At 34.2% G+C, this 20922-nt stretch overlaps 1 protein-coding gene across 1 annotated transcript in view; it reads right to left on the bottom strand.

Moving 5' to 3' along the window:
- Window positions 1-683: 683 nt before the first annotated feature.
- The window catches only part of ANOS1 (anosmin 1), a 130323-nt gene continuing 110084 nt past the window's right edge, over window positions 684-20922 (bottom strand). Inside the window, exons 10-14 of the mRNA XM_052664660.1 lie at window positions 11993-12087; window positions 9480-9651; window positions 7889-8109; window positions 5228-5369; window positions 684-4553 (exon numbers count right to left, since the gene is read on the bottom strand). Of these exons, the coding sequence (XP_052520620.1) occupies window positions 4495-4553; window positions 5228-5369; window positions 7889-8109; window positions 9480-9651; window positions 11993-12087 (689 nt within the window). The 3' untranslated portion in view covers window positions 684-4494. The remainder of the gene's footprint in view (window positions 4554-5227; window positions 5370-7888; window positions 8110-9479; window positions 9652-11992; window positions 12088-20922) is intronic.

Here is a 20922-nt window from a genome sequence, read left to right as displayed (position 1 = left end):
ATAATCCTAGTTGAAGAGAAATTTAAATATAAGGAGTTTTCAAAGCACTATTCAACAACAAAAAACCAAAACAGTTCTTCTAGTGAGAAAGCAATATTTGGAAATATTAATCACCAAAAAAATCACATCTGAGAATGACAGCAGATCTGTGACTATTTGAAACACTTAAATGTGTAGTAAGACACACATTTTCATTCATTAAAAATATATAATATAAATCAAGAGATAATGTGTTGTTAAATAGAAAATCTGGAGTATGCACCGATTTCACCATGATTTTGAATTATGGAAATCTTGACTTGCAGGCCCAGGCCACTGGCACTGATCTAGCAACATTTTAGTTATTTTAAGACAGTATCACAAAGGTTGAAGAAAAATTCACTGTGGACGAGTCCATTAAAACAGAGCAACTGTAGGTGTTTGATTGTGTCTTGTGTCTGTTTCTTTATTTCAATAATTACTTTTCAACATAAAAATCTCAAATTATACCTAAGTTATAACTTTCTAAAGAAAAAAAAATATAGTAGCAAACAGGGAATATAAAATATTGTGACTTCATGTACAGTGAAATGTAGATGTACCAATGGTAGTATGATTTTTAATAGATGACTCTGTATCTCCGTAATAAATAAAAAAAAGGGAAACAGTCCAAGACCTGTACAGAGGAGACAATGTAGCAAGACTTCAGTGTAGGATAGTTTATTAACTAAACAGTATGTACAAACTCTAAACATGAAAATAATGCATGAAAGAAATCAGACTCTATTTACATTTAATTTTCTTTTCTTTTTTTTCTTTTTTTCTTTTTTTTTACAAATTGTTTTTACAAGAAGCATTTTTCTTTCTCTAAATAAAAGGACAGACTCATAAGACCCATTGTTTTGTATTACATACATAAATAAATACTGACTATAAATGACTGTTATAGGAACGTAATTTCTACAGCCAATTTGGGTAACAGATGAACAGTTCTGTTACCTCTACTAAAATATAATTAAGTAAAAAGGAAAAAATTTTACATATAGAGCTCTGTTAATAACTTTGTAAATTGTACCTTAGTAATATATTCAGTAGAGGTAATACAGTCGTTACATTTCATGCCCACAACTGAACAATGAGTTTTGGCATGCAAAACCATATATAATCATTAACATCTGCAGGTATTCATTTACAATTTTTTAAATAAAGGGTTTTCTTAATTATTTAAAACTACATGCAACAGCTTATTAGCATCATATTCCTGGTTACAATGCACAAGTTTGCATAACAATATTTTTAGTCATTGATGTTCACAGATACTGATCAAAAGGGTAGGAATATACCTGGCACATAGCATAAGAAAATGAATTAATAAATAAGTTAATATCACAACTACATTTACATATACACACAAAAATAAAAATTTCTATGATGTTGCAGTATACTTCTGACCCACTGACTTCTGTGCATATCAAAGTTTTCTTTTCTGTGCACCTCCCTGAATCAGGGCCTGCTTATCTGAAACTGCATGACTTCTGTAGGAAGTACAGGGATGAAATTATTGTCAAAGAGATTTATTCAGTATTTAGGTTTCTATACGTTTCTGCTAATATAAATGATAACATTCCCATTCACGTTAGCAAAGACTATTTCTTTGATTTTGTTTGTGACTGTGCCAAACATTAATGTCAATGTTAGCACTGCCACACCTCAGCTCTTTCTGAAGCCACTAAGTTGAAGATGCCAAACATTTCAGAAGTCAGACCTCTTATTTATTCTTCACGTGCAGAATTCTTAATGAACACTCAAGATCTTACACATAGTAGTACAGCACAAGTTCTGCCTCACTTGATTTTCCTCTCCTCTATAAACAACTAAAAAGATATAATCAGAACATACTGTTGTCTTCTCAAACAAAAATCCCCAGTGAACAAATAAAAAGTCACAAAGCAGATAGCAAAAATGGCATACAATAATTCTTTCAGAAATACGGATAAACAAAATGCATCACGAAGCCAATGGACAAATCCATTGGATTCACTGGAATCGTACATAAGAAACAATATGTTAGTGTAAAGATGCAGAGTACCTAAAAGCATCCCAATATCTGTATTATACAACATCATTAGAGAAAATAAATCTTTGACTAATGAATGAAGCAGTGAATTACAAGTCTATTACTGAATTAAATGTTTAATGTGATCTAATGTAAGTTAGGACAATAACCTGTACAATTCAGCAAACAAGGCTTTATGAATTAGGCACTAGCAATTTTAAATCAGCACTGCTAAATTCAAAGAATAATTAGGAAAGCACTCATTGCTGTGAATTTAGCATCTATGCATGAGCCTCACTGATTTTTTATTTTTTATTTGGAGGATCACTTGAAAGGTGAGTTGATAAATTAATTTGTTGAAGAAAAAATAAATTTACTTCTCATTGAATCTTGTATAACTCTTAAACCAATTCTACTTTATCAACTGAGTTGTTTTTTTTTAATGGAAACAGCCTCCATATTCTTTTAAAAGTATGTTACTTCTTTTAAAAGTTGAATGTTTCAAAGAAACAGACATCAGCAAACACTAACAATTCTGATTCCTCTCAGAAGAACAAGGCTGCCATTCAGCAATTAAGACTAAGGACGTGATCACTCAGAGCTGCTAATTCCACTTTATCTCCAAGCCAGGTTTAGCATCATTGTAATAAAAACCAACATCCATGCAACATTATACTATCAATACAACATAATTTCATTAACATTAATCAAATCACTACAGAATGACTCCAGCATAACTGGAATAGATTCCGATGTAAAGATTTCGACAAAGGTTTTCAAAGAAGTCCAAAGTATTACCCTGATCCCACTTAAAACTATTCTCAGTTAACATCACAGATATCCCTTCTATCCATACTTTACGCCCTGCACAACTTAAATGTCAAAGCAATGCTGCACACAAGTTCAATTTATTTTTTTTTTCTTTGAACAGTACACATCAAACATTTTTACCCCTCAAAAAATCTGAGACATTGGCTTTCTTTCAAAATTGAAAACAAACCTACTACCCTACAGATTTGATTAAGAATTTATCTGTTAACTTGTTAATATATTTTGAAAGAAAGGAGGTGACAGAGTGGCAGAGGAAGCAAATAAAAGCAACTCAGCATTTAATATTTTTGAATCAACTGTCAAATTCCCAAAGGATGTAGCAATAGAAATTATCTGGAAAAGTTCTTGGTCATTCATTGCATATTAAAAAAGACATCAGGGAAAATAGAAAGAGAACAAGGAAAAAAGAGTACTTCAATAGCAAATACAGAAATGCAGAAAAACTGGAATGAAAAAACTGTCAGAAATTAATTCAGTTTCTTTCTCTCCCTGTGGTATTACCCCATATGCACCCAAAATTATACATTACGGTATTGACAAACTATGTATGATTGTTTTTTGAAGGCTCTACTGTAAGAAGCGTAATTGTTATCCTCATTTTTCAGACATGTATTTCTTCTTCATGGAGCCAATACATCCTTCTTTCTGTTCAAAAGATCCATGGGGAATAGAGATTTGTGCATCAAAAGACAGAGAAGCTAAGAAGTAGCTCTACAACTACTTGAATAATAAATGTGCCTCATAATTTTCATTTTTAAAATGTTAACTGTTCAAGTTTTAGATAAAAAATTAGAATTTCTTTTCAAGATAACAACCAACATCGTAGAGATAATTTTTCTAGGATCTATAAATAAATTGTGTTAATCATCATTAATTGAAAACAATTGTATTAACTGTCATTTACTTCTTTACAGTGAATGGAGTATCAACATTTTACATGACCGTTAACTCTATTAATATAAGATCTACATGCAGAAATGTTACTTCAGAAGAGATGGTTGATTATGCACATGTACCATCATTCTCTACTGCAGTGATGCTGCAGTTATTAAATCTTGCTTATTTAAGGGATTCTGGTTCTGGTACCTAGTTTACTTATACGTTTATTTCAGACAAATAGGTATTTTCTTCAAGAGCAAAATACACTAGGGTTTAAACTGTTGAAAGGCAGAGCTTTAAGTAAAATACATCATTTAAACATATTGACGACAACATGGCCTCTAAGTGTTCAAAAGTATGTGTACATCACAGGAAAACCTCTCACATAATAACATTGAAGCCACTAAGAGAAATAACTGTACACACTTCACTGTTCCAATCTACTTTAAACACAAAATACAAAAACATAATCAACACATTTGATTTTCTCCAACATGTTGAGTTTAATGCATTCTTCAATTTGTTGAATAATGGTGGTACTGAAATGGTACTTCTTGGATGCTTCATCCTGGCCTTGGTAGAAATAAAATTCTTCATGACTAAACTACACAAGAGTAGAAACAGATTGTACAGCATGGTAACTTCCACTGGAAAACTGGATTCTTTGCTTCTATAGATGTGCCTTTTTCTAGCCTCCATTTGGGAGCTCAGTTTTTCTCTCAGTTATTTGTATAATCATCTTAAACAGTTTAATACTTTTCTGGGGGTGGCTTGTAGTGGTGAGGATGATGTTGTTTCAGATGAGGTCCTAAACAAAAGAATAGAAGAGTATTCAGATATGAAAGCCTGAATACGTAATACAATCATTTATCAGATTTTACTGTGAACACTTCTTGAGCCCTTCAGCTTGCAAGCCTTCAGCTTGTAAGTGAAATGTCTGTGCTGGCAATTATACACATATTGAGTCCAGACATCTTCAGTGGGACTGAAAAAGGACAAAAGGATTCAAGCAGATTAATTATGGACTGTAAATTTTGCTGGGCTTCATAATACTGACTTGTTCTTTTCCAAAAGTAATAAAATGATTGAAGCTACTAAAACTATTAAGAAGTTTGCACAGCTTTAGAAATATGGTCAGGTAATAGATATAACAGACTCTCAAACAGTCTAACCTAAGCAATCCCATGTCTAGGTAGTATTTGTAGGAGAGACCAGCTCTGAATCCTAGATACTATAGGCATAAACCAAAGAGCTGCAATGGAATGCAGTGATAAATGTAAGGTCATAGCAAATGAGTAAGAGAAAGGCTGTATTTGATTACATCAATGCTGATGGACAATAACAGAGAAAAAAAGCAATACTGTCATGCATGTTATGTTTACGGACTTCTACTAGAGCTAATAAAGATTCTAAGACTTAAGCAACCTGTTTATTTGTGTAGAAGGTTTTAAACACATAACCACATGCCAAAACACTACTTACTGTGGGGTAAAAATGGAGGAAGATCAGGTGTTCGGAACAATCTTATAGTAGCTGGTCCTTCCCCACCAGTTGTCAATACTTGAACTTCCAGTCGGTATAGCATTGATGGCCTGAGATTGGGCACGGTGAGTACATAATGATCCTAATAAATAAATTACATTAATTCTCTTAGAATCTAAAAATAAAGCATAGTTGCTCTACTCACACAAATCAAGGTTCTATCACTCTCAGCACTCACAAATTATTTTTTAAGAAATCTGTGAAAAGGATTTAGCATATGTACTACATATTCTTTTTTAATAAAAAAAGTTCATTAAATGCAATTGTTTTTATTTTACATTTTTCTGTAAATTCTACTGAATGGGAAAATAAAACAAGACAATTTTCAGGGCTAGGGCCCCTGTTGGAGCTGGCAGCGTGGCTAACTGTTTTCAGCAAGTTTGACCCAGATTACACATAAAGATCAGCTCTTCTATTCCCATTTCTGGCATATGAAATATCTATATTCCCCTTACTTTTAATTGCTCTGTATCTCTGGTCACTCACACTTGGGCTAAAAACTTTTGGAGTAACTTTATAAATGCTCCTAAATAGAAAACCATCTGACTAAGGAGGACATTCAGGAATTGAAGTTCCAATTCACCTTATTTCAACCTAAAAAGTAGTGAAAAAGCATCATGTAGTCCAGTTCCTGGGACAGGACAGTGGGACAGAGATACTGGACAGTGCACACAGAGTATGCTCATTCAATCAGACAGAATTTGCATGGCAAATTGTTCTGGAAGATCTTATCTCAAGCACACAGTAGAGGGACAAAAGGGGGCTGTGAGAAAACTGGTAAGTTGCTATTCCTGGCAGTTCAGAAATCTAAGGGGAAAGGCAGAGGTAAAAGTAGAGCTTTATGCCAAATCAGTATACTGATAATACTCAGATGCAGCTACTCTCAAAAACCCTTGCTGAAGCTCTTCCATTGCATATAAAATACTCAGTGAAAAGAGAGATAAATGCCTACGTCACATTCATACACTCACTTTGCTCTTTTAGATGCTCCCTGAACATGTGCATTTCAGCCGTGGATGCACAATTACAAAACTTTTAACAATTACAGATGGCCAACAAGAATGAATGAATGATCCTCACCATGAAATACCCTACACTGTGGTGGTGTCTGAGAGGGAGGAGATACTATTTCAACTGAAGCAAATGTTTTGTGCAAGTTAACCAGGCGCCATGAATAGATGGATACATATGGTGTTAAATAATTAAACATATGAAATCTCCAGACTCTACAGTAACAAAATCAGAGAAAAAACAAAGATAAGCAATTAAAACACAATGTAAAGGAATGTTTAAATAAAACATAATATATATCCCAGACCTAACAGAAGCAAATGCTTAAAAATGAAATAGTAATAATGAATAAACCATATGCAAAACAAAAGAAATTTTAAATGAAGAATAACATCCTATGGCCTGTAACTTCACTAAGGTTGTGGTCTGCATTCTAACGTCTGTGAAGAAGTAACCTCTTCAAGATAATCCTGCAACATATCCTGCTGAAGAGATCAAGGATATATATTCTTTGTGCCTCTGCTTCAGATGTTGATTGAGCTCTCAATGAACTGATGTGGATCTCATTACGACTGCACAACCGTGGCAGAAGACAGCTCTGCAGAGTGCGTAGCAGCTTGCTACATAGTTTTGGAGCATCTGTGGTCAACTTTGTTACTCTTTGTTACTCTGCTTGAAAACTGGCTTTGAAATTTCGCCATAGCCTTAGGGCAGTCTGCAAGACGATAAAACTGTGGGAATCTTGTTTTGGACTTCAGAAAATGTGTTGAATGTAGGATGTGTTCAACACAACATTTTATTCATTCTTTGATGAAACAAATGTTGTGAAAAGACTTTCAGGCAATTCTGCTTGTGACACATTTGCCTTGATCTATCACGTTGCTGAAGTGCACAGAAAGACTCCTAGCACTGTTAGGAGACTTTGGATCAAGGCCAGCTGCCTAAATTCTTTTGTCGACCCTGGTGGATCTGGTAATGCAGTCTGAAAGAAGTGCTGTTCACTTGCTTCTGCCAGAGGAGGAACTGAAATAACAAAGACCATTTTAAAGCTAAAAGGAGGAAGAATTCAAATGAATTGTTGTGACACTTTCAACAAACAGTGAATTCTAGTTCTCCTTCAAATTGTTGGATAACAGCAAGTATTCACAGAAGGGAAATGATTTTTATTTTTCTTAGAGAAATGAGAAACTCAAAGGAAAAAAACAATACTTAATCCATGAAATTTATTGACTTGGACACCAAGTAATTAGTAAAACTACAGTAATAACCAAGTTGAATAGCCTGATCACCAGAAGAAAACAAAAACTATCTACTGCCATGCAGATGATCTTTTCCTCCCTTTGGGCATTTCTCAGATAATAGTTTCTGATTTGACAATTGTACACATTAAAATTTTTGATGTGCAATTGAGAAGAGTAGCTGTGCTTTGTATTTCTAAGGACAAAATTAAGGCATCTCCTGCTCCAACATGCCTGCAGAGAAGGAAAATGCTATGTGTGACATCTTCATTACCACTAAAAAAAATAAAAATACGCCACATATACACACAGTTATGAAGCCACTAGAAAAGGAAATGAATGAGCAACTTACTGCTGGCAGTATCTGTGACTGTGAAATGATGCTATTGGGCAAGCTATTTTGCCGGCTTTCTGTGGTTACTTCTGCCCATGTGACTTGAAATCCTGTCATAGGCTGGTGAAGGACTGTCTTAGATATCTTCCAGGAAAAATGACCGGTGATGTTACCTTCCTGAACAATGAAAGACGCAGATAGATTCTCGGGTTTGGCCAACACTTTGGGTAGAACTGGCACTATAAATTTGGAAAGCAAAAAGATAAGCTAAACTTCGAGAAGTAGTGGTCAATAATATTCATTTAATTTCACAAATTGAGGTCAGACAGAGCTCTTTTTTTGTATTACTCAGGATCTTTACACGGTTCTGTCATTGCATTTTCAGGTGTTAGCAAAAAACCTATCTTTGACATATTCCATCAGCATTCTGGGTCAAGTTCAAACTTCAAATCAAATTCTGTCAGCCACAGGTGACAGGCAAGAAAATATATGCCATGTAAAATTATAAATGCTTCATTGATTGGCAACCATCCTGGCAGTTCTCTGTATTTCAGAATATCTGAGCTGATTTCTGAGATGAAAAGAAAACCCATAACATATCACAGAGCTCCATTATGTAGGCAAAAAGTAAAATTAATGCTATAAAACTGTACTACAAGTTAACAGGCACACTTTGGCTAGGTGAAACTTATGCCTGAGCTGCAGTTGTCCAGAAAGAAAATTATAATGTTGGAATTTTTCAAGCGAAGTGGGCAGGAAATTGTGGCCACTGACAGCAGGATTCTGAGGTGAGCCACAGAGCAGTGGGGGGCAGTAATAATTCAAAGTGAGAGTGCCACTCTCTTGCTGTAGACATGTCCAGACTTGGCTACTCAAAGCTATGGCTGACTTCACCTGCTTCGAGTAGGTGGCTGGATTAGCTGATATCAGAAATCCCTTCCAAAAAATTTCTCAGAATTGAATCAGAGAATTGAATCACAGAATTGTAGGGGTTGGAAGGGACCTCCAGAGATCATCGAGTCCAACTCCCCTGCCAAAGCACTGGTTTCTCTTCAGATCGTATAAGTCTTTCTCCATCACTCTGTGATTTCAAATAATCTTTCAGCTATACCTTGGATTGTGGCAACACTGCCAAAGGTATGATTGTCTCTTTTTGCTACATTACAGAAGTATTAACCAAAACTAAATCAAACTGAAAAAGCAGATTTTGAGCTGAGTACTAGAACATTCAAAAGATGGATCATGCCATTGAATTGAATTAACAGTTATTAACAGAACTGAAGTAACAGTTATCATGCATCATTATGGTGAATATATAACATATGGGAAGGTTTCGCTCCTTACATAACAAAAACTGTACTACAAAATGTCATCATATGTTTATAAACAACCCTCTAAAATTATAACCTAATAAACACAGCAGCAACATGGTAACAAAATCTATGTTGCTCTGTATTTTACTTGACTTTTTGTGTAAGCATTAGTCATCTTTTTTTGTTGTTCTGAATCTTTCATATTCCATTGCAGAATTACTTTTACATACTTTTTTTTGTGTGTGATTTTAAGTGCATTTGAAATTATTTGGCAAATTCTGCAGATCATGTCTTACCTTCTTCAGCAGCACAGTTAATGTGCTTATGGGTTTTTTCTTTAAATGCAGTGCAAGGTGGGGTGACAAAGAAAATACTCTCAGCCTTAAAACGACTTTTAGATTTTGCAGGTAAAACAGTTACTTTATATCTGCATGAAAATGACAGGTCCTTCAGAATCATGTAGTTTTCCTAGAAAAAGAAAAGCAAAAGAGAACATGATGCAAACAGATCCCTAGGGGAAAAAAAAAATAGAAAAATAATTGAAAAATGAGTTTGACAGATGATGAAAAGTTTTCTCCAATAAAATATTTTACTGACACAATTAACACACTCCAACATAGCTTTTCTCAAAGAACAAAGCAAACATTACTTACATTATAATTATTTTCAATTGTAAAATAGTAAAATACATTAGCATGGCATTCAGAAAGGTCCATCCTTTCTACACAGCTCCTTCACCATGCTATACGAATGCATCTAACTTAGAATAGTTAGAACAGTCTCCTACACAGTGGCAATGAGGTAGCAATGTGAGGATGTAAATACTAATTGAATTAAATAATTGTTAAAAAGATGAAGTAAATTGCTGTAAATGGCAGGCTTTGTCTACATTTAGCTTTTTTAATGCACTTGAAGTCCAGCATGGTACTATGAATCAATTATTTTCCTCTTTAGTATGTTTACCACTTCTGTCTTCTTATCAGGAAGGTAAAATCCACAGCTGAATTACACAGCAAAATTCTTTTAAAGACAATGATAGAAAAATAAAATTTTACACAAAGTGTAATTGTCATGGTAACTTCTTAACGTTGTATAAAGTATGTTTGAAAATCAATCTGAAAGCTTAAGCACAAATCAAACTATGAAGAAAAGAAGTTGTTTTGTGTGTATGTGTGCATGTGTGTGTGTGCGTGCTTTTTTCTGGAAAAATGTACATTTTTCTGGGAAAATGTACACTTTCTTGGCTAACGTCCCAGGTCTTCGACAGACTTTTATATTTTTCTTTCTCTCTGGAATCATTAATCTCCAGTATTTTTCTGCTTCACACCAACTTTTTTTGGAAGTTAATCCGAAACTACATTAGCCAAAACTTCATGTGGAAGGGCATTTTCAATGGGACATAGATTGGGCTGAGAATGGACTTCATTTCCTATTTCCTACCTACTACTCTAACAGGTTTGACTCCTCCCTATAATTCTAACAGGGTTGGTTCTACTTTTATTGTAAGAAAACAACAAACAAACAAAAAAGCAAAACTAAACTAAAGTACACGTTCCATTGCTTTATAAATGACTGCAATTTGACATTTGTTAAAGATGCTGGTGCATTTATGCAAGACTTCAGGTTATCCTCTGTAGCCATTGTTTCTCATTCAATCTTTAAAGCAGATACTTGCTAGTCAATTGGGGTTTTGACTAGACTTACTGAGGCTTCATGTTCACCTACATCTCAAAATGCATTCTAAAAATGGCAAATCGTCTGACTTGAAAGTCCATGGACCCTGGACAAAAGCATAAATGCTCAGCACCAGAAGCCTAAGTTCTTTATCTGCCTTGAATTATCATATTGATTATCAAACCCTTTGTCTTCTGATCACTTGTAATAAGAATGAGCCCACATAGTTATACAAAGTAATTGTACAAATTGGTGTAAAATGATAGAAAAGAAATAAATTTACTAATCCCACAGTGCACTTAGCCAGATATAAAAGTAATCTTTCCTGATTTCTAGTGGAAATAAACTTATTAAATACAAACTTTTTCCTAAGTTCATTGACTATAACTTGAAATATTGAGACTGTTCATATCATTATACCACAATCATTTTTTTAATCCAACTCTAACATTTGCCTTACTGACTTCATGAGGTAATAAACCTTACAAGCTAACAGGCTCTTGCATGAGAATTATTTTCTTTTTATTTATTCTAGTTTTATATGACATTAACTGTACTGAATTGATCTGATAGTACAGGTAAAGTTAAGAAGAAAGGATGAATTATGTTTTATTTCAGTATGAAGAATACCCCCCCAATGTGTATTTTTCCTGACATGCATTTACATGGAGCTCTTCTCCTTACCTGTGTCCAACCTTCAGATTTAATGTCTAGTATTTTCCAACTATTGTATTATTTTTCTAATTCTATTGTTCTTCTCAGTTCTGAAAACCATATTTGCGTCTAAAAAAACCATGCTAGTTTATAACTGCTATTATTACTCTTCAGTATTTGTACTTTTCCAGACATCTAGTTCTTATCATAAAACCAGCTGTCTTCTATCTGCTGTAGAAGTATATATTAAATCTGTTTGCCTGCTAGTCTTCTGAACAGCACCACCATCACCAACAAAAAAATATTAGCCTAGCTTGGATTAAAAAAACAAACAAAGAAACACAAAAACCACTCCAGAAGAACCATTTCTATCTTATGTAAGAAAAAGTATAAACCAAACTGTGCTTTGTTGCAGAACTATCCTTTCTCTTGCAGCTTAGGAGCTATTCAGAGTCAAGTAGAAGTCTGAATGAAGACTTACGTAAGTCAGCTCAGTTACTTTCTCAAGTCCCTTGGTGTCATTGTGTGCACAGGATTCCAGTAATGAATGGACTTGGAATTGATTCATGCTGATACCTGAAGGGGTCAAAAAAAGAGGAAAAGACATATTACAATTACAGCTTCACAACTGCAACTTTTTCAAGCTTGTTTGGATACAAATAGAGTTTAAGTATTCTAGGGCTACTAGTTCCTCACTTGTCCATAAGCACTCATTAGCAAAAATGAACTATTATACATTTGTAATTTAAGTCATACATCAGCTAAGAGGAATAACTTTAAAAACAGAATTGGCATTTTAAGAAATGTAAGCATCTACTGATATGAACATTAAAAAAAAATCTCAATTCTGTTTCTTCCAAGCATCCTGCATATGATGGGATTGACCTTGTACCAATTGCTTGACACTGTTTATATTGTCAGTGTTGCAACACTGCTCACTGGCAGTACTTGAGAAATGTGTGCCTGGAGGTATGTGAAAATGTCTTCAAGCCTCTGAGATTTTCCCTTTCAGAAAAGGGAATTAGTTGCCATTTAAATCAAGGACAAAACTTACATAAGTATCAGTACTATAAACTTTCAAGCAATTTCCAGATCTTCATTTTTTTGAGGTCCCTACAAATAATTGTAGAAGTAGCCACTGTATTTTACAGTTGCTTTTCTCAAGACTGATTGCAAAAGAAAGTGAAAGAAGAGCAATTAAGAATTAGACAAAAGAAGAAAAACTTACCAGATACTGACAATACATCTCGTCATTTTTCTGGTTCTCCTTTGTCTTTATATAGGAGATGCAAAATGACATGCTTGTTACTATTAATTAACTTGGTATAACATAGACACTAATACCAAATGCCTGATTGTGCATTTCAGGAGTGAAAACAAATATCTGTGATGCCCTTAGAGCTGCTCTGGCATTAGACTGCTACAAGTAAGTGGGATGCAGAAGGGGAAAATTATAAATTGAAGAGAAAACAAGCAGTGTCTGAAACTAGCTCAGATGGTACTCTGGTAAAAAGACTGATGAGAAGCCCCCTTGAAATTGATTTTTTTTTTTTTTTTTTTTTATCAGCTGTTAGCAATACAATGTGTATGCTAACTTTCTTTGGAAGCTCAATATTCTCTCAAAGATACCTAAAGAAATAACTTGCTGCTTTGTGATTGTTCCCTTCCATTTGAAAAGCAATAAATAATTGGATGTGCTTTCACTTGCCTCTTGGTTGCTGGGCTTTCCCATTTGTTATGCTTCTCTGATGAAAACACAAATTCACAGTACATCTGGAAGCAGGTTTCATCTGAGTTAGTCTGTTTCTATTGCCTATCACCTGTTTGTGCCCCTCTCCTGGGACCTGAAAGCAATGTTCTGCTATATTACTCCTGCTATGTTAAAAATGTACAGTTTGTGCCACAAGCACACAATGAATCTGCTATTGATAGCATATTCGCTGATAATCAGAACTTATTATTTTAAACTATCTGCATGTAAGTTGTTCTGCTCTTTGTAAAGCTACAAAAGCCCAAGAATCAAGAGCTTACAACATCTCAGCAGCCATCCAGAGAATTACTATGCATTTTTCTAGAAATGTGTCCAAAATATCTGTTAGTTGCAGCTCCTGGCAGAGAGGAAATCTGTTTGGATTCTACAGCTCCACCTTCATTTCTTGCATAAACTATAAGCTTTTCAGAAGACAGTGCCCTCTTGCAGTTCTTCCTTCCTATTTCTCCTCTCTTGCATTAGCAAACCCTAAGTAACCTACTCATAAACAGCTGATAACATCTTTATTAAAGCAAGAAAATCAGGAATAATTAAAAAAAAAAAATATTTCTCTCTTCCTTGCCCTCTCAACGTGGACTGTAAATGTGTGATGAAAGTTTTTAACAACCATAATTTTGTATTTGTTTATTTAAACAAAACTAAGAAATGAACCTTATATTTGATATTGTTCACATCTTATATTCTGATAACAGTCTATATTGAAAAATCAAGATTTTCTGTATTTTAATATTTAATTTTTGTATGCACATACATATGTACAACAGCAGCCATAAAATGGAATTCATCATGACAACAAAAGCTAAGTTTATCCAGAACTCTTCATTAAGACACATTCCTAGATTTTTATTTTCAATATTAAAATTCCTTCACTTCTCATCTTAAGTAATTCGAGTTGAAAAAAATGAAATATAAGTCTCCTATTTGAGACTTCTTAAAAAATGTGAAAAATGAGGAAAATTGAGACTTTTTTATTATGTAGAGCTAGAGGCATGAAATACTCAGTGTATATACATGCTTGAAGTATGCATATTAAATAATGAGCTTGCTTTAGAAATTACCTTATTATATTATTTAGAAATTTTTCTTAGAGCAGGAGGCAAAATGTATGGAATGATCTAATAGGTCACATAAGATACTTCGAAAAATAAGATGAAAATATGTACTTGTTTCATGAAACTGCTTATAAAGATCATGGCTTTAGAGTTTCGTTCTTAGGTAACTGATTTGTGTGCACAAGCGAAACAAAAGCTTATCCTATCCTCCTTTTCTCTTTCCTTTGAGATTACTACTCTAATTTTATTAAGATTTTTCTTTCCAGCTGTCCATTACAAACTCAACAACATGCATCACATAAACAGTTTACGCTGCAGCCTAGGTGAATGTCAGCTTCTATCACCACAGCTAATGGTTCTGCATTAAGTCCAGCTGAAGTTAATACACGTATTAACACACAGCTGTATCATCTTCTGAAAAATAATTTGAGTAGTTAATATATACAGAATATCCAGCATTTACTGGAACTGCTCTCTAGCAGCTTAATTAGCAAGCTCTACCATTCCTTCTAGAATAAGATTATCACACAGCAAAAAAACTGCTCAATTCTTTCATTTCAATTCTGATATAAATAATCACATTAAGAAATCACTTAAAGTTATCAAAATGGACATCACCTGCCTAAACAAGACAGCATTTCAGACAGTTGCATACAACTAATCCTCCCATAGAAATTAGTAGGTAATATTAATTATTTCTTCTATGATTTCTAAGGTAAATTTTCTGTAGTATGTGATGAGTTCCTAGACTTAAGAAAACATTCAGACATCACATGAGCACGTTCTTAAAATTCCACATATGCTTAGCTCTTTTGCTTCTAACTTCAATGAATGAAATACTCAAATACCTTAGCTAGAAATGCCTTGATCTGGGGATGTTCTAAATCATGCTGAAAAGATGTTTGTTGTGACTTTCTCCCTCTTATGTTCCACCCCAAAAAAGGAACCCTTAATTCCAAATGAGTATCTCTGCAAAGTTATCCTGTTATTGATGCTCTTCAAGCAATCTTTGATATATTTCCTCATTGGAATTAAATATAGTAAAAGAAAGCAGTTGTTATCAATGTTTGGAAGATAACTTGCCATACACAAACCTGCTATCTTCAACCATCCTTCAATTAGAATATCATAATGAAATTGCAATTTCTAAGAAGTTATTCAGTAAGAAAATTACTGAAAGAACTTGTTCTGCCCATATCTAAGCCAATTGCTAAAGATGATGCTTCACAGAGAGAACTACAGTGATTCCTTATGAAGGGCCTGTGACTGCTTCTTTCTCTTACCATGGAGAGTGTTGATCTTACAAGCTTCTGAGTACTCTGGCCCTGTTTCAACAAAGCACTTAAGCACAGGAACAGTTGTGTTGACTTCAGTAGTTAAGAGCAGCTAATGGACCAGGCAAGAAAGTTTAGTACCCAGCAGGATCAAGACATTAATAACTGTATAAACTACAGCTAAAAGATGGTCTTGAACATATCTTTGATTGTCTTAGATTTAAAAAAAGAAGAAAATACGACGAAATTACATAATTCCCTTCCTGGATTGTGTGTCTTGCAGCATTACTGCTATAAAAATAGGCCATAGCAAAGTTTAACCAGATCAGGTAAAGATTTTATATTTAATATCACAGCACAGGGCAAAGTCAGCTCAGGGCACATGAAACACATTTCAACTAGCTTGACTGTTTCTAGGGTAAAGTTACAGTAAGGATTTGGGGATCTCTATATAAATACTTTATCGAATAGGATACCACCACAAAACAATCCAGGACAAAAATTACTTATTTTAAATGATGAAACTGTGTAATGGTAAATGGTAAACCGTGAAATGGTAAATGGTGAAATTTAAGTCTCGCATAAAGAAAAATGATTATTTGTGCACAAATTCTGTAAGAAATAGGAAAAAGTTGCTCATAATACACCTTTACAACTGTGGAAATAGTTCAATAAATCAGTGCTTCCAAGATGCCATTTTGGCACAAGGATGAATGGCAATGCTTATTTTCCAGCACAATTTACCCAGGTTTCCGCACCAAGAATTATTACTCAGTATTTGAGATACAATATTATGATGTATCTTCACTCTCTCAGATCTTCATTCCTCTGTTTATCAGGTCATCATTCTCAACAGAAAAAAAAGTTATAAAATGTATCACTTTTTAGAAACACTTTTTCTAATAAAACTCAATTGCTGGAAATGCCTTGCAAAAATATATGGGAAAGGCCTAAATGTGGGGAGGAAAAAAAAGCGAATAAATGAAGCACTATTATTTAATACTAGTTGCTTCAGTTTTGAAGACACGATTATTATAAAGCTACCCATTCGATACTTATTACTTAAGACAGTGTCATACTGTAACAATAGAATGACTGAAAAACAGTTTGGGAGGACATGCTTCAGTGTACTTCAGAGAAGCAAAACATGATCTTTATCACTACTTGATCGTAACACTTATTTTCTCATGTATTGATTTACAAGCTATTTATGCTTCTGTGAGTAATGGAATTTCTTGTTAACATTTGAAACCTGAAGCTAACGACAGGGCAAGAAATAATAAAGGATTAAGTGTTTTATTTAACTTATGGTTGATAAGTAAATGCAAAGTGAACAGTCAAACAATCTTAGGATAGATAGGGACACAGAACGTACCTTAAACTAACTACAAAACGCTGTACTGATGAGCTAATGCATGTTCTCCTGTAAAAACTATGCTTCTGAAGTGTTCTCTCTCAGTCACTGTAGCTAAGCTTTCCTGTAAGACTAAAATGAAAACAGCTCTGGCTCCTTTAGCTGCCTGTGTATTGATTCACCCAGTGGTAAAAAAAAATAAAAAAATAAAACCCAAAATGTCAAATATTTGTCTATGAAATTCATGGCATTCATGTCAACTTTTTAGTGATCAGCTATTCAAGGAGTATGATTAAAATAAACACTAAAATCCTCAGTTGACATTTAAACTTCATTCAATAAACAGTTATTAACAAGGCAAAATGTATGGTTTCCTGCTCTTATATGGAATATAAGCAGTATCATTTAAATAGCAAAGATTTTGTTCCTTACATTACGCCATTTAAAACAAACTTTCTTTCTATAGAACACATTCTTTGCATAATACATCAATAATCCTTTCAAAAAATGATATTAAAAATGAGTGTGTAATTTAAAGGTGGGCTTGAGCCACAGCATTTGTGTCCATATTTAGGTTTAAGATTTAAAGGTTAAAGGTTTAAGGATGTTTGTATTGAAATATTTAAATCTGGAATCATCTTTATTCTGGATTACTTCTACTCCCACTGCCTTTCCCACACACAATATCCTATGTTAATTAAGTTCAACAACATCTCACTCTGGTTTTCTATTACAAGGAAATTTGCCTCGTGTAAACTCTAAGTTTCATAATAGCTGCTTGCAGCCTGAATAAAAGCTTCCTACATTGCTCCTTCATAGCCAGACATTCCAATATTCCAATATTTCAAAAATAGAATTCAATGAAAAAATTACAAACAAACCCAAGCTTGCTATCATTCTACACCTACTGAAAAGCTTTCTGTTTAATTCTGACAAATCCGGATCTTAATGTAGGTGAAGAGGCTATAAAAAGGGTAGGGAATGTGGGAGTTCTTCCCAGCTCCAGAGGCCAGGTACACATCCACCTTAACTAATAAAGCCTCTGTGGGAGGAGATACAGACATGAACCTGTTACTGCTTTCTCATACCTTATGCAAAGAAAAAACCAGACAAGCGGGTTGTTTGCATGTACAGTGCATGCAAAATTCTCCCAAAGGTCCTAAACTGGACATTCATGGCGTGTGCATCATGGTATGCCACACCAGAAACTTAGAGAAAGCATTTACAGTAGCAGTTATTAACCCACAGTGGATGAAAGGTATCTTGATACGCTAAGTACCCCAGGAAAGTTTTACTCACAATAGGAATGGAAGGATTGCTCCAGATATGATTGTCTGAAGATGTAAGACAAAGATTTACAAACATCCCGGGGATACTGTTTCTGAAAATGAATTTTCTCTTGAAAAGTTAAGTCAGCTATGAATTAGTTTATTAGCTGAATAGTCAATTTTTTCAAAGCCTTGAAGTGAGTTAAGTCTGATAAATAATTTCACAATTTGATACATGTGTCTGAAGTCTGATTGCAGGTCTATCCATCTTTGGATTGTACTTACATTTCTATATGATCTTTTAATGTAAGTTCAAAAGAAATTAAATTTGTATTCAGTTAATAAGTTTAAGAATAAAAAGGGGACTTACATTTTCACAATTACTGAAGGAATTCTAGAGTATAACAGGTCATACTGAGGGCTCGTGAACATCGTACTCTTTGTGAATATTAATATGTCATACCATATGAGTTAACCAGACGAAATGTTAGAACTAGTTTAATGTAGTATGGTACAGCCAGTCTCTGCCTTCAAGCAGACGTCAGTGGGTATCAGCTAAGCAAAATCACTGTTCCGTGCTCTGTGCTGCCTTTGCTCTGCTACCACAATAGGTAATTCTAATTTGGCTTTTGTTATTTCATTTCCTGGCAAACTCCGAACCAATTCCAATTACATTCCTAGGGACTAATCATTGGAAAAACTTTCTCCCAAGTGTCTCACACCAAGAGCTTTAACCACCCACCCTGAGAGGTATGGTGGTTTGGAAGCGAGTGAAAGGCAATCGTTAGTGGTTTTCTGTTGTGTCTGTGGAAACATGAAGCAAGGCTGTAAACTGTGACATTCAAAAATCTGCCTAACATTGTTTCCATCGCAGGGGAGATAGCCCTGAGGTTACCATTATTGTAAATATGATTTTAAAACTTTACCACTTGTCCAACTAATACATTGCTTACTATTTGAGAAGTGGTGCATTGTCTGCTCTAGCATTTGTATTATTTGTTGATGTACCATTATCTCTTCACATTTGGACATAAACCAAATGCAAACTACCTATTTTTAGCCTTTTAATTCTCTTCTAGGAAGCAGAAAGTCAGAGATCTTAAAAATCAGTATTAGGATAACAAAAATTTTATTCCTGGAATTAGATTAGGCCTATGTGAGACAAAGTAAGGGAGGAGAAGGAATCACACAGAGAATATTTCTGACAAGATACTCTTTTAACTCTGGAATAACATCCCACTAAAGTTCTAGCTGATAGTATTACCCACTACACTAGGAAAGAAGCTGAGAAAGCCAATAGGACATAGGCACCTGAGTCAATTGTAGCACACATGGAAAAGTAAAATTATGCAATATCTCCTGGTGAATGGCTGAACAGTTGATCTAGTCAAAGATTCCTGTACCCAGGGACAACTTTACTAAATACAACTGAGCATAATGCATACTCCCCAGTCAGCCTCTGCTGATCCAGTAGATTCACACAGAAAGATGAAATACATTAATGTATACATCACTATAACTAACAGTGAGATCTTTTTCAAAGAACCATCTGGACCACAGTGATACTTTCAAGTACAAATATATTCCAGCTTAAATACATGATTAGAAAACAGTGAGCTGTTTAAACACAAGTCTTCTGATATAACAGTATCAAACTAAGTAATTACTTAGTTTTAAGAAACTGTTGAATCCTTACCAATAACAACTAGAAACTTCAACGTTACTGAAGGGTTTCATTAACTCCAATGGCACTAGCTGTGCAAGAAAGGACCACAGGATAACATGGAGAAACCCTTATATTACTTTAAAACCTACCATGTGAAATACCTTATTGCAAACAAAGGGTCAGCACACACCGTCACTTCATTTATCTTTCTGAACTAAGTGAAAGTTAATTTTGTTTTCCTAAGATCTGGTTTTAAAAGCATTTGTGTCAGCTTTCTGTTTGCTTTGCCTTGCCTTGCATTTTATTCTTCCCTGTAATTTAATTCATTATTCTTGTTTGCTTGATTTACCAGACAATGGAGGATTCTTTGCCTCTCCCTGTTTTAAGTGTTCTTTTTTTTTTCTCTGCTTTAGCATTTACCAGAAATACAAAGAAAGAAGCCTGAAGCCAAGCCTTAATGCATTTTAAATATTTGTCTTTTTAAGCAAAACTAAGGAGTATATATATATTGATTTTAAATATCTAGAAGTACTTCAAATGTTTAATTTGAACACAAAGACATAAATGTCCATACACTTCACTCAAAGACAAGTGAACAAAACTAAATCTTTACCTGAGCAGGGACAGTTAAATTATTCTCTAGTAACAAGCAATAAGAAAACAGTAGTGAAAACCATGCAGTGCGCTAGAAAATACTATTGTGATATGTTGCTTTGGAAAGGAGTTATCATACTAAATTACATTCTAGTATTTTCATGTATGAGAATTATAACAGCAAATGAAGAGGATTGAAGCAATGAATTCATAAAGAATAAAAGTTTTTTTCTCCTTTAGTGTATGAGATATTTATTATTTTCATATCCTAAAAATACATAACCATGCAATAACTTGAAGACCGCTCAGCTGAGGTCCAAAACCTCAGCTCTCTGGTTGCCAAACCATTATGGAACAGAGGAAACATAAAATTATTTTTGTTTTTACAATTTCAGTCTTGACTGCTGCCCAAGATACCAAGGATCTTAATAG

This window comes from Tympanuchus pallidicinctus, unplaced genomic scaffold (assembly GCF_026119805.1).
Source record: "Tympanuchus pallidicinctus isolate F22 unplaced genomic scaffold, pur_lepc_1.0 scaffold6, whole genome shotgun sequence".
In the NCBI taxonomy this organism is placed as follows: domain Eukaryota; kingdom Metazoa; phylum Chordata; class Aves; order Galliformes; family Phasianidae; genus Tympanuchus; species Tympanuchus pallidicinctus.
This window is presented reverse-complemented; position numbering and strand designations above follow the sequence as displayed.